General features: G+C 41.8%; 1 protein-coding gene across 3 annotated transcripts in view; it reads right to left on the reverse strand.

Moving 5' to 3' along the window:
• The window catches only part of PCSK5 (proprotein convertase subtilisin/kexin type 5), a 436,962-nt gene that overhangs the window by 364,541 nt on the left and 59,601 nt on the right, over positions 1–12,820 (reverse strand). For all 3 annotated transcript variants that reach the window (XM_066604156.1, XM_066604155.1, XM_066604154.1), the window contains exon 2: positions 10,704–10,808. In XM_066604156.1, the coding sequence (XP_066460253.1) occupies positions 10,704–10,808 (105 nt within the window). The remainder of the gene's footprint in view (positions 1–10,703; positions 10,809–12,820) is intronic.

The raw sequence follows: 12,820 nt of genomic DNA on the forward strand, positions 1-12,820 counted from the left end.
TCAATTGCGGCACTTTGCCAAACACCTGTATGAGGGAGGCCTTAGTTGGCAGGTATCCCTGTGACTCCAAATATGGAAATCCAGATTAGTATATGAATCATAGATGTACGTCTTTTAAATGAATCCTTAAAATATTTATAGAGGCATTAAAGGCCCAACACCAAACAGAAAATTAATTAGTACTTATCATACATAAGTCAAATGCAGAGCGTTTTAAGAGAGACATTTTCAGAAAGTAGAAGACTGATGAACTCCACCTCCAGAGCCACCCCTGAGTAAGACTTGTCAAAGTTACAGTATCACAGGGGGAGGATGTTAATGTCTTAATATGCACCCCAGAGCCACGCTCCTCCTGCCGGCCAACATGTTTGACCTCCCTTCTCTCTTCCAGTATGTTGACTGTCCCCAGGATGTCTTTATCAAGTGAGCCTGGATATAGGGCAGATCTGCTGGTTATTGCGGTCTCCTCACTGACGTAAGTGACCAGTTTTGTCTTCTTTTTATGAGTTACTTCACCAACTCTATCACTGGGAGCACAAAAATGTTTACAATTTTTCTTTTTGTTTTGTCTAAACTTCCAAGACCAAGGTATTCTGTATGCTGGGTTTTCCTTTGATGCTCTCCCTACACCTGTGGATTGTTGTAGGGATTTGGTGGCAGAACAGCATGTCATTGAAGGCTTACTTAGACCAGCAGTGTAGGGGTCTGTCCACTGAAGGACCTTTCACCCCAGGTGAATCCAATCCTCATATATAATTTTTCCACACAATTACTTTATTCTTTTCTGGAGCATGGTCTAGTTTGTTTACTGTCAAGGTGATGTAAGGTAAGGTTCATGCGGAATTTATCAAAGAATCCCAGTAACCTGGGGTATGTTGAAATTCCATCCCATGGTGCCAAGTTGTCAAAACTTGTCAAAGTTACAGTATCATGGAGGGAGGATGTTAATGTCCCTATATCCATGAGAACACTGAATCTAGAAATCCAAAGCAAAATTAGAGGAGGGGGTTTACTTTTCCCACAGCAGAGGAACACCCGCATGAACTTTTAAATGAATCTAATTAATTAACCATCACAACATCCACATTGCTACTGTAACCCTTCTGATCCAATTTTGTGTCCATTCACACTAAACACAAATATATTGTAATGCAAGAATGGACTGTTGTGAACTGCTAGCAGCTATTATTCCTACTTGACCATAAAGGCCCTTTTACACACAACGATGATCTTTCAAAATTCGCTCAAGGCCATCGTTGAGCGATAATCGTTGTGTGTAAATGTGAGCCCTTCGTGCACTTACCGTGCACTTTTCGTCCATCGCTGACTTCAGGTCTGCATGAAATCCTCATCCTGAAGGACGATAAGATCAGATGGACCGCACACTGAGTTTTCCGGTGGGCAGCGCTGATAACAGCTGATAACATTCTTTAACAGCCACTGTCCTGCTGGAGAACAATAGTGATGTATTTAGAGAACAGACCGCCCGCTGTTCTCTAAATACCTGCAATGAAATATTAAAGGGCTGATTTAGCTTATTAGTATCTATGCAAATTGATCGCTCAAAACTATCAGTTTCTAATGAATTTTGAGCAATCATCTGTGTGCGCCTTTACATTGTGTCTCATTAAGGAGAGCAACCAAAAAGTGTGTGGAGACACCTGGAGGGGGGGGGGGGGGGGAGTGAATATGGGGATGGTATGGTCTCTCCCCAAGGAAAGCACCCATAAGGGGTGTGGGGACAGCAAAAAGCTAAGTAAGGAGACTTAGAAGACAATGCTCCTCTGGGAAATTTATGCAAATAAGAAAGATGGAAAAATACCTGCCACAAGCTGTCCTGTCTTATGTTGCTCCACTTTTAGAAAATCTCCCCCATCACAATGAAGAATTATTCAAAACGCTATCTAAAGTGGCTCCAAACCCAAACTTTACATTATTGGTATTTATTATAATATATGCAATTATATGATAATCTGGTCCATTTACAGTAAGCAGGCTTTGATGACATTTTTGAACGTGTTAAGAACTCTCTGCTACTTCATATTTCACCAGTCTTTTTTCTTGAGAGTTTTCTCTTTCCTCCAGACAATATATCACTGATTGAAGTTAATTATCAAAGTTACCAGTAACAATTGTATATATTGGTATCCACATGCATTTTGCATGGTAAACAGTTTAGGCCTCATTCATACGGGCGTAAATACTCCATATTAGGCACAGATTTTTAGTCAATAGATCCCATTGATTTCAATGGATTTATTCACATGTGCTTTTTTTCACACGACCAAAAATCATGTGAAAAATACAAAGTGCAGCATGTCCTATTTTGTTCCATATTAGGGTTCCTTCACACCAACCTATTTGCATGCACAGACATTTGCACAGGCAATATATTGAGAATAGAACCCATTGATTTCAATCGGTTTGTTCTAATTACTCTTTTTTTGCGCACAAAAGGAACGAAGCATGCTCTATTTTGCGCCTTTGTAGACCAAAGGTTCCCATACAAGTCTATGGGAGTTGCGTACTTAATACCTGTGCAAGTGCACATTACGCTGCGCAATTCTGCAGGAAAAAGAACACATTTGGAACTCAATAGGCTAAAAAGCCTTTAAAAACATGGTGGGAGTATGTTCCACAACCATATTAGCAGACCCTGTGAGCGCAGAAAGTACAGTAATATACACAAAAGCGCACCATTCACAATGCGTTTCGCTTACACAAGTCTTTTTGCGCATACACTCATTCCCTGTCTGCAAATCCCATATTTCACTTGCAAATAAGCATTCATAAGCACATATAGTCATTATATTAGCAAGTGAGTTCGGGCAAGCAATATATATGGTAAAATATAAGAAACGGAGTTTGTCTAAAGAGTTCGTGAAAATATTAGCGAACGCAAACCTTCATTGCAGTGTCACATCTAAAAGGACGTCCTCAGATGGAAGCCTTATCAGAAATAATTCACTCTATGGTCCAGATGTAATTTGATGTGAGTACACTGCTGGTGCCTTACTATGGCCTGGGGAGCCATTGATTTCAACACTGTGGGCTTGCACTGTCAACAGCATTAAGATATATGGGGGACAAGGAAAGAAATGTAATTTTTCATTTCTTTTTTGATGTACTCATGCATAATGTTTGATTTAGGTATAGGCGGCAAGGCAGGCAATCTTTGGCTGCATTCAACTGAAGGAAGCTAGTATATGACAGCTACTACTATGCAGAGGTGTAACTTGAAGCTCCCGTAACCTGAATGCAAAACCTGTAACAGGGCCCCCAACTATAATGCTTTACTCATAGTACTGGGTTCCCTATATGGAGAAGAGAAGCCTTATGGGCCCCCTACGGCTCCTGGGCCCGGGTGCAACCGCATCCCCTGCATCCTCTATAGTTACGCCCCTGCTACTATGTATATGTTTTATTGTGTGTAAACGTGTAGATAGAGCATCTGTTCTAGAAAAGAGTTAACTCAGATATATGCACTAAGAAGCTAAATAAAGCCACCAGTCAATAACGGTTTGCATTAGGAGTTTAGGAAGACTGCCCACTAAGTATACTAGAGTATTGATGCAACTGTATTGCTGCAGTACTGCATAGTGTTGATATGCTGAGGGCAAGGCAACCCTTGTACATACACCTGGTTTGAGCCAAAAAAAAATCAAAGACGAGGTCACCTGCTCAGAAACCCCAGGTAGAGGACCACTAATGGGCCATCCATTTAAATGGCCAACATGTAATACTACATTTCCAATGCATGGCCGGGCACACCATACACTCACATAAAAGTTTACTTATATTGATATTTTATCTCAATTTGTCATTTTAAAAAAATATGCTAGAGGAAAATTTACCAAAACTTGTGCAAGGCAGAAGTGGAAAAGTTGCCCAAAGTAACCAATCAGGTTGCAACTCTAATTCTTTAAAAGGCTTCTAAAGGATGCAAGCTTGAATCGGTTTGTGGCTATGGGCAACGTTTTTACTTTTGACTGATACTACTTTTGATAAATAACCCTCATTATATAGATATATTTAGGTGGATGAGTGAATCGCTACTATAAGAATTAGCTTTTCAGTAGAGATGAGCAAACGTACTCGGTAAGGCCGATTTCGCAATCGAGCACCGCGATTTTCGAGTATTTCACTACTCGGGTGAAAAGATTCGGGGGTCGCCGGGAGGCGGGGTGTGGTGGAGCTGGGGGTAGCAGCACGGAACAGGTGGGAGCTCTCTCTCTCTCCCTCTCCCTCCCCTCTGCAATCCCCCGCTCACCCACGGTGCCCCCTGAATCTTTTCACCCGAGTAGTGAAGTACTCGAAAATCGCGGTGCTCGATTGCGAAATCGGCCTTACCGAGTACGTTCGCTCATCTCTACTTTTCAGTTCATTATACAGTTTAAGGCACAGTATAGACTGTTTTTCTCTTAGAAGGGCTCCCCTACACGGCCATGTTTGCGTACATTTTTGTGCAGGCAAAACCTGTGCGCGCCAAATACAGAGAATAGAACCCATTGATTTCAATGGATTTGTTGTCATCATTTCATACATGCGCAAAAAAGATTTTTGAAATTCGCCTCTATTTTCCTGCGGTTTTGCACAGTGAAACTGTCTATGGCAGGGTACGAAATATGCAAGAGGAGGGGTGTGCCACTGTGCAAAATGAAGGAAAAGAAGGCAGCTGGGTCTTGGTGGGCTTAAATGGCCATTAAATTCCATGGAAGTGAAGTGGCCTTGTGCGTGCAAAATTACATTAATATGTGCCGACACGCGCGCAATAGGCTGATTACGTTGCTTTGTTTGATGCTACCTTAGCAGTACAATTCTTGCTCAAGCAAATACTTTTATGAAGCAAGATGGTAATACTTGTCAAATGCACTGGAGATGGGAAGAAATGTGGTGCTCACAGTCTGCCGTAAACTAAGTGCACTGCTGTGATTAGGTTCTGCCTAGGTGTAAAAATGAGATTTCCCTCCGCAAGGAGAGATTATTGTAATGAGATGAATAGGCAGAGTGGAATCTTTCCTTTTTTTTCTGAGTATTAGACCAAATGTGAAGCTTCTTCTCTACACTATTACTATAGTCTGCATGAAAACTGACTATTAGGAAAGAAATAGGAGAGTGCAGTATGTTTGCCGTGATGAAACACTGAAACCCATACGCATCTTTTAAGGCCGCAGGTATGCTAGAAGATAGTAAATATATTTTATTTTGAGTGTAAAACTGCATGTTCACTTTAATGTTTGTTTTGGTTTAACAGTAGTAGGTAGAGATGAGCGAGCACGCTCGTTTACGACTAATGCTCGATCGGTCTCTCTCACTCTCCACCGTCGCCCCCCTGCATGATGCTCAGCCTAGTAATCAGTTACTCGACAACACCGATGCTTGATCGAGTATCAGCTTTAAACGAGCGTGCTCGCTTATCTCTAGTAGTAAGCAAACCGATTTGCCACTGGTAAATCCTAATTAAAGTGACCCTTCAGGCTCCCCCTTCTTCAGGCTTTTTTCCACCACTATACATACAGCAATAACTAATAATCATCTTTTGTTTCAATTAGTAGTCTGAACTTTTATAATCATTAACCCTTGATGTAATAGAAATGGGCTCTCCATACACGAATTTTCGTGTAAGCCTTTGGTAGATTTCTATTATATACAGCAGCCAATAAGAGGGAGTAAGATCTTGGACCATTGATGTGTCAATAGGCGCGTCTCCCTGAACCAATGATGAGATAGGAGGCACATCTCCCTTGACTAATGATGAGACGGGAGGCACCTCTCCCTGAACCAATGATGAGACAGGAGGTACGTCTCCCTGAATCAATGATGAGACAGGAGGCAAGTCCCCCTTAACCAAAGATGAGACAGGAGGTGCATCTCCCTAAACCCATGATAAGACAGGAGGTGTGCCTCCATGAACCAATAATGAGACAGGCGGTGTGTCCCCCTGAACCAAAAATGAGACAGGAGGCGAGTCTCCCTGAACCAATGATAAGACAGGAGGTGTGCCTCCCTGAACCAATAATGAGACAGGAGGTGTGTCTCCCTGAACCAATGATAAGACAGGAGGTGTGCCTCCCTGAACCAATAATGAGACAGGAGGCGTGTCTCCCTGAACCTATAATGAGACAGGAAGTGTGTCTCCTATAACCAATAATAAGACAGCTTGTGTGTTTCAGACTACCTCAGACTCCTGTAAATACTGCAGATAAACTATAGTCACAGATTACAGATCTGCTCTAGTGAAGCTCAGCTAAAAGACGGCCAAGGAGCATGCACAGAAAAGAAGAAATAGCAGGTAAGCATCTCCTATAGTTACGAACTCCTATCATTTTTCAGGTCATGACTGGGCAGTCATTTTAATTAACATTTTGTTAAACATTGTATAAACATTTTTATTCCTAATGCTCTAATTTTGTATTTCTGAAGATGCATGCTGCTTTTTTTTTTACTTTGAGGGTTTATTTTAGCATTTACAGCAGCCATATGTGAACAATGTAAATTTAAGACGTTCATAAATGAAAAGGCTGCGGCAGCCATCAGCTGGAATCTATCGCTGCCATTCCTTATTTCATTTGTTCTTATCTCAACAAATTAAATGGCCAATAAACAAATGACAAATGCAGCATCGGTGCGTACGGGATTCAATGACAGTGAAGGTCCTGCTTAATTCAGTGTCTCTGCTATTTGCTTTCTCAGATTCTTTAAACGCATTTGACCTTTGTAAAGGTGAGATAACCAGATGTATTTACATTCATGCAAATGGATTCATTTGTAACTTCACAGCAACTTTACTTGATTTGGAGATTACCATTTACGATAAAGTTTTTGGATCTATGAAGTCAGCTAACAGTTTGTAATGAGAAACATTAAAGCACATTTAGTGCAATATTTTGTTTGATGGGCCCATATTAAAACTGACTGATAAGGTGCCTTTTAAAAATCCTCTAACATTAGCATGGTGAAAGTTCAGAGTTTCATGCCGTCATTGCCATAACACCAATATATTCCAGATTGTTATCCCCCCACCCCCACGGTACACAGAGTATAAATGCTAGTTGTATAGTCTACTTATACATGATAGCCCACACACAGCTTCAGAAATGGTCAAAATGGTAGTAGAAACTCCACTAGGGTTTACATTTATTTCTATAGAGGGAGTAGTCAATGGAAAAACAACAATAATGAGAAGGTAGGATGTGCAAGTCTTATAAAAAGAAAATAAACTGTAAGCAAATAAGTGGAAATGCTCATTCTTATTCAAGCTAAAGACTTCAGAAACGTAAAAATGAGCCAATACAAACCTAGAAGAATGGAACTATAGAACTTTAATATTAGGGTAAACATAAGCACCAGCCTATACAGTCTATAGAGGTTGTCCACTTCGAAGAAGCCTAACAAAATAATCTAAAAGAAAACATCTTATCCCTCGAGAGCTTTTGCAGCCATTTAAAAAGTTTGTGTTAAGATTGAAAGTTATAACTATCTGATCGGAGAAGGCCCGATTGCTGAGACTCCAACCAGTCATGAGAAGGAGGACTAGAAGATCCCTCAATAAATGAAGTGGCAGTGGAGCATGAGTGCTGTTGCTTTATTCACACAAGGGGACTTAAGACCCCCACTCACATGATTGGTGGGAATACCAATGGTTGGACAGCCATCAATCAGATGGTTATCCCCTAACCTATGGATAGGCGTAACATTAAAAATTGGGTTAACCTATATAGATTGAATTATTGGCTGTTCGCCTGGTAAATTTGTCCCTACTTTCTCAGTATTGTGTTTCTGGCTGCAGTCATGCATTCCAGTCTACCGCTTCCTTCCTGTGACAATATAGGGAAGTCTTAGTATGTGGCATCAGTACAATCTTCCATAAGTGTCAACATTTTTTGGTAAATGTTCACCAGTGAGTAAATTGTCCCACAGGGGTCCAATCAGGGTGGATTCACGTGCAGCAAATTTGTTGCAAAAATGTCAGTTACTGTCCTATTCATCAAAATGGGGCCTGCAGAGATCCATGTTCTTGCTGCCAAAACCACCACATTAAGATAAATAGAACTGATTTCAGCCTCAGTAATTTCTGCAACAAATCTGCTGCGTGTGAACATATCAAAAAGTGTTCTTGTTTTTAATCCTTTCCAATCCACTGTCTGATGTCTGGAGACATTCTGATTGAAGACTTTACAGCTCTGATGTCAGAAGATGTCACACAGGGTATTCTTACTGTTTTTTGCTGGCCGCTCTGTTGTCAGGGAACTCTACAGCATGTCACGTACCGCAGTACTGGCTCTAGCCAGCAGATGGTGCCATTGTATTATGGCAGAAAGAGAAAGCCCCCTAGGAAACCGTGAATCAAAAATTGGATTGCAAAGGGTTAATATAGTGTTCTATGGGTCTAAAATGTTAAAATACTAAACTGTGTAATGTAATTAAGGGTGCTTTTACATCTGCGATGGAATCTCCGCTGAAAATACGGTACCAAATATTACAATAAAAGCACTGCGTGCCGTGCTTTTTCTTCCGGCTAAAATGCGTGCGGCTGAACGGAAAATGAACAGACTCCATTATAATCAATGGTGTGCATTCTGCACTGTTTGGTTCCATTCCAAGATGGAGCCCTGGGCCACAGGGATTCCCCTTTCTTAGTCCCTGAAATCACCCTAAGGCCACCTGCAGACAAACAGATTTGAATTGCTGATTTCGCGATCAGCATCCGCGCAGAAGACCAGCTGTAATATTTACCCATTGGGAGGCATTGACTTCTGCAGCTTCAAGCAGATGTGCCGATTTGAATTCCAGTGTCCGCAAGCGGAGGGAAAAAAAATCGCAGCATGTTGTATTTTAGCATGGATTCCGTGTGGACAGGCTCCGTTGATCTCTATAGGAGTGTCCAAATCGCATTGTATCCACAATCCGGATAGCTCGCAGGTTGCTAGGAGACCACATAACAAAATGAATAAAAGGAAAAATAGAATGCAGGGAAAAGACAGCGCAGGACAGATTGTTTCAGAGAAGAACACACCGTTGTCCATTGCAGTAGCCGGGGTATTCGGTATGGGCAGGATCATTGCTCTCCCAAGCCAAGAGGGCAGCATGCCATACTGAAGGTGGTTCTAAGCTCTCACCATGGCAATAGCACAAGAGAATGTCATCTGGGCACTAACCTTTTGTAAAGAAGGGTATTTCCATGGTGTTGGGCAACTTTCCGAAATAATCACCTGCTTGCGATCTTTTTTCTGAGCGGACAACACGCTATGCATCCACGTACATTCGTGCGGACAACACGCTATGCATCCACGTACATTCGTGCGGACAACACGCTATGCATCCACGTACATTCGTGCGGACAACACGCTATGCATCCACGTACATTCGTGCGGACAACACGCTATGCATCCACGTACATTCGTGCGGACAACACGCTATGCATCCACGTACATTCGTGCAGACAACACGCTATGCATCCATGTACATTCGTGCGGACAACACGCTATGCATCCACGTACATTCGTGCGGACAACACGCTATGCATCCACGTACATTCGTGCGGACAACATGTTATGCATCCACGTACATTCGTGCGGACAACACGCTATGCATCCATGTATATTCGTGCGGACAACACCCTATGCATCCACGTACATTTGTGCGGAAAAACTATCAAATCTGCGATTATCTGCAAACACTTGCAATTCATTTCCGTGCAGAATCGCAGGTCTCCGCTTGCGGAATCTGGCTCGGCCCTATGCAGGCAGCTTAACTTAGGCTCTATTCACATTCTATTTGCCGACTTCTGTATGTTCAACTCATACGCTTTTCTTGATACAGGAAAAACATATAGGCTGGGCTCCCTGCAGAATTTCTGTACGGCAAATCCGCCCGCGGCTCCTAATCCCGGGATTAGCCAGCCATGTGGACGAGATTTTGCAATAATCTCGTCCACACGGGGCGGCCAATCCGTCGCTGCAAAGCCAGGCGGAACTGGCAATGAGACGCGGAATTGACAGTCGCAGCATGTCAATTCTTTTTTTTCCATTGCGGCCTCACTTCTCTCTATGGGGAGAGGAAGCTGCAACGGAATGAAGGTGGCTGAACTGCTCCTAAACCCGCGGTGAAATGCCGTGGTTTTTGAAGCTGCGGCTCTCCCGCGGCTTTTCAGTGCGGACAAGCCGCGGGATTTCCGTACCGTGGGAACCCAGCCATATAGTACCATATGGGCTTTTATATTGGAAGTCAATGACATATATGTACATGTACTGCAGATATACAACTGTTTGCTTCTATGAGATTTTTCTTCAAGTGCATCCATGGAACGTAGTCAACAGACGTGATGTGAACAGATACTAATCCCATCTCATTCCCGCACCACCGTTCATGTCCCGTCACATGACTGAGGCTTCCAATTGCCAATTAGCATATTATACTCTTGACATCCACAAGTAAAAAGCCCTTTGTTTTATCTCGATACTTTTATCTTCATAAGAAACTCATTTCTTCGCTACTTGTTTTAAGCAAGGTTACAATGTCTCCTAAAGTAAGCAAACATCCACTGCACATTGCTTCTTTGTCTGGCCTTTGACAGGCACTGAAGGATGGGATGTATCAATTCCATAGTACTCAAATGGCTTGTGAGCATCTTTTGCTGGTGTGCCATTACCCATTAATAATGCAAGACCCCTAGGCTGTAGACACGGTGGGTATCTGCTTACCTTTGGTTCCATTGAGATGAAGTCGTGCGTTCCCCGGCTTGATAAGACCGACCTCTTGATCGTTTTACTGTGATAAAAGTGATAGTAATCCATGAGTGACCCAATCTGCAATGGAAAAGAACATAGATTTTAAGTATAAGAACGAGAAAAATGTATAAAATGGTTAGATTTGTACATTTTTCTGCACACAATATAAATTATGCAAGCTCCTTCTGTACCGGAACGCTACCTGAGCCCAATGATCATCTTTCAAAAGAAGGACATGTGATATGAAATGGATGTGGGTGTCCTTCAGGCCCTAACTACATAACCAAAGATTATAATTGAGCTTCCAAGGCGGCCTGTGTCTACCTTTTAATGTTTAATTTATATGCAGCGTTTTATATCAATGCACTCCCACACTGACACATAACAAACTGCCTTAAAAATGTGGGCCAAATGACTGGCACTATTAAAAAGCTTTTTGTTAAGTTTGCTACGGGAAATGTAGTTTTGAATGGGCGATGATTCTCTATTGGGACCGTTGCAAGAAGTTTCAGAACTATAGAAATTGTATTTCTAGGACTGGAAACTATGGACACAAAAAGGCTTTGTTACCAGTAAATAACTCTTGGATACTTCGCTAAACGCAACAACATCTGTTACATATTTTAATGAGGGACCACCTCTATAAACACAATATGCTCAAAGGGCCAGTATAATAAGGGCTTGTTACAAAAAGAAGACCACTTACATTTTTTAAAGAAGTTCTAGATTTTACAACCTTAACCCTTTCCAATCCAATTAGTATCCTGGTTTTCCTAGGGAGCTTACTCTTTTTCTGCCGTTATACAACAGCGCTATATGCTGGCTAAAGCCAGTACTGCATGAGGTGACACGTAGGATAGGCTCTGACAGCAGAGAGGCTGGCAATATACAGTAAGAAAACATTGATGGATGTCTTCCAACATCGGAGCTGTACAGCCTTAAATCATAATGTCTTAGGACGTCAGACAGTGGATTGGAAAGGGTTAATTTACTTTGTCTCATTCTTAGTGCAGGGAAGATCTTTTATGTACTTTATCCATTCAGCTAGTAAAGGATATGTGCAAAAGTATATAAAAGCAGATTCTCTTTACATGCAGCAATCCAGAAATTAGTTTTAGAGAAGTCTAAACATAGTATGTACAAAGCGAAGAACCATGTGTGTTCAGCTGATCAAGCTGTATATGTGTTACGCAACGATGACCGCTCAAAATTCGACGGCTTTTGAGCGAGAGCTGTTGTGTGTAAATGTGGGCCCATCGTGCACTTACCGTGCACTCTTCGTCAATCGCTGAGTTCAGCATAAAATCTGTCCTCCTGGTTAACAGGGATGGCATGCTGTGTTCTCTGCGCCAGTGCTGATAGCATTGTATGCAGCCGGCAGCCCACGGGAGAAGAAAAGTGATGTATTTAGAGAACAGACTACTGTCTGTTCTTTAAATACATGCAAATAAAGCTGGTTAGCTACTAATGGGCTGATTAGACTATTAGTACTTAATGCAAAATGATCGCTCAAAACTGTCAGTTTCTGCCGAATTTTGAGCGATCATCTTTGCGTGTAAATGGATCTTTAGGCGGTAAAGTCCTTACGACAAGTTTTTTGTTTGTTTGCTTATATTGCAGCAGTTCTCTATGTCTAAAGTACAATAATTACTCAGTAAGGAGTTGTAAAAGTTAAGATAAGAGTAGATTCATATCTGCATAGGAATCTCTGGTCAGAGGTTCTGCTGCAGCTCCGGCACAAAATACCATAAGAAGAAGTGATGTATGCAGTGGAAAGTGAATTGATCCCATAATAGGGAATGGGGTCCGTTAAAGTGCTGTTCGGTTTCATCAAAGGACAACGCCATTAAGCCATGGAATTCCCTTTTCCTGCTACCCGAACGGAGCAGAAAACCCCTAGCGCAGAAGTGAAACCACCCTAACTTCTTAATTACCTACCTTCTTGAGCAATACAATATTATATGTTATAAATTCTTTAATAACTTCAAAAAGGGTTATTGATCCAGCTATTAATCTGATTGCCAGATTGGAGTCAGGAAGGAATTTTTTCCCTTCAATGCGGAAAATTGACTTCCACCTCATTGGTGTTT

The sequence above is a fragment of the Eleutherodactylus coqui genome, chromosome 5 (genome assembly GCF_035609145.1).
Source record: "Eleutherodactylus coqui strain aEleCoq1 chromosome 5, aEleCoq1.hap1, whole genome shotgun sequence".
Lineage (NCBI taxonomy): Eukaryota > Metazoa > Chordata > Amphibia > Anura > Eleutherodactylidae > Eleutherodactylus > Eleutherodactylus coqui.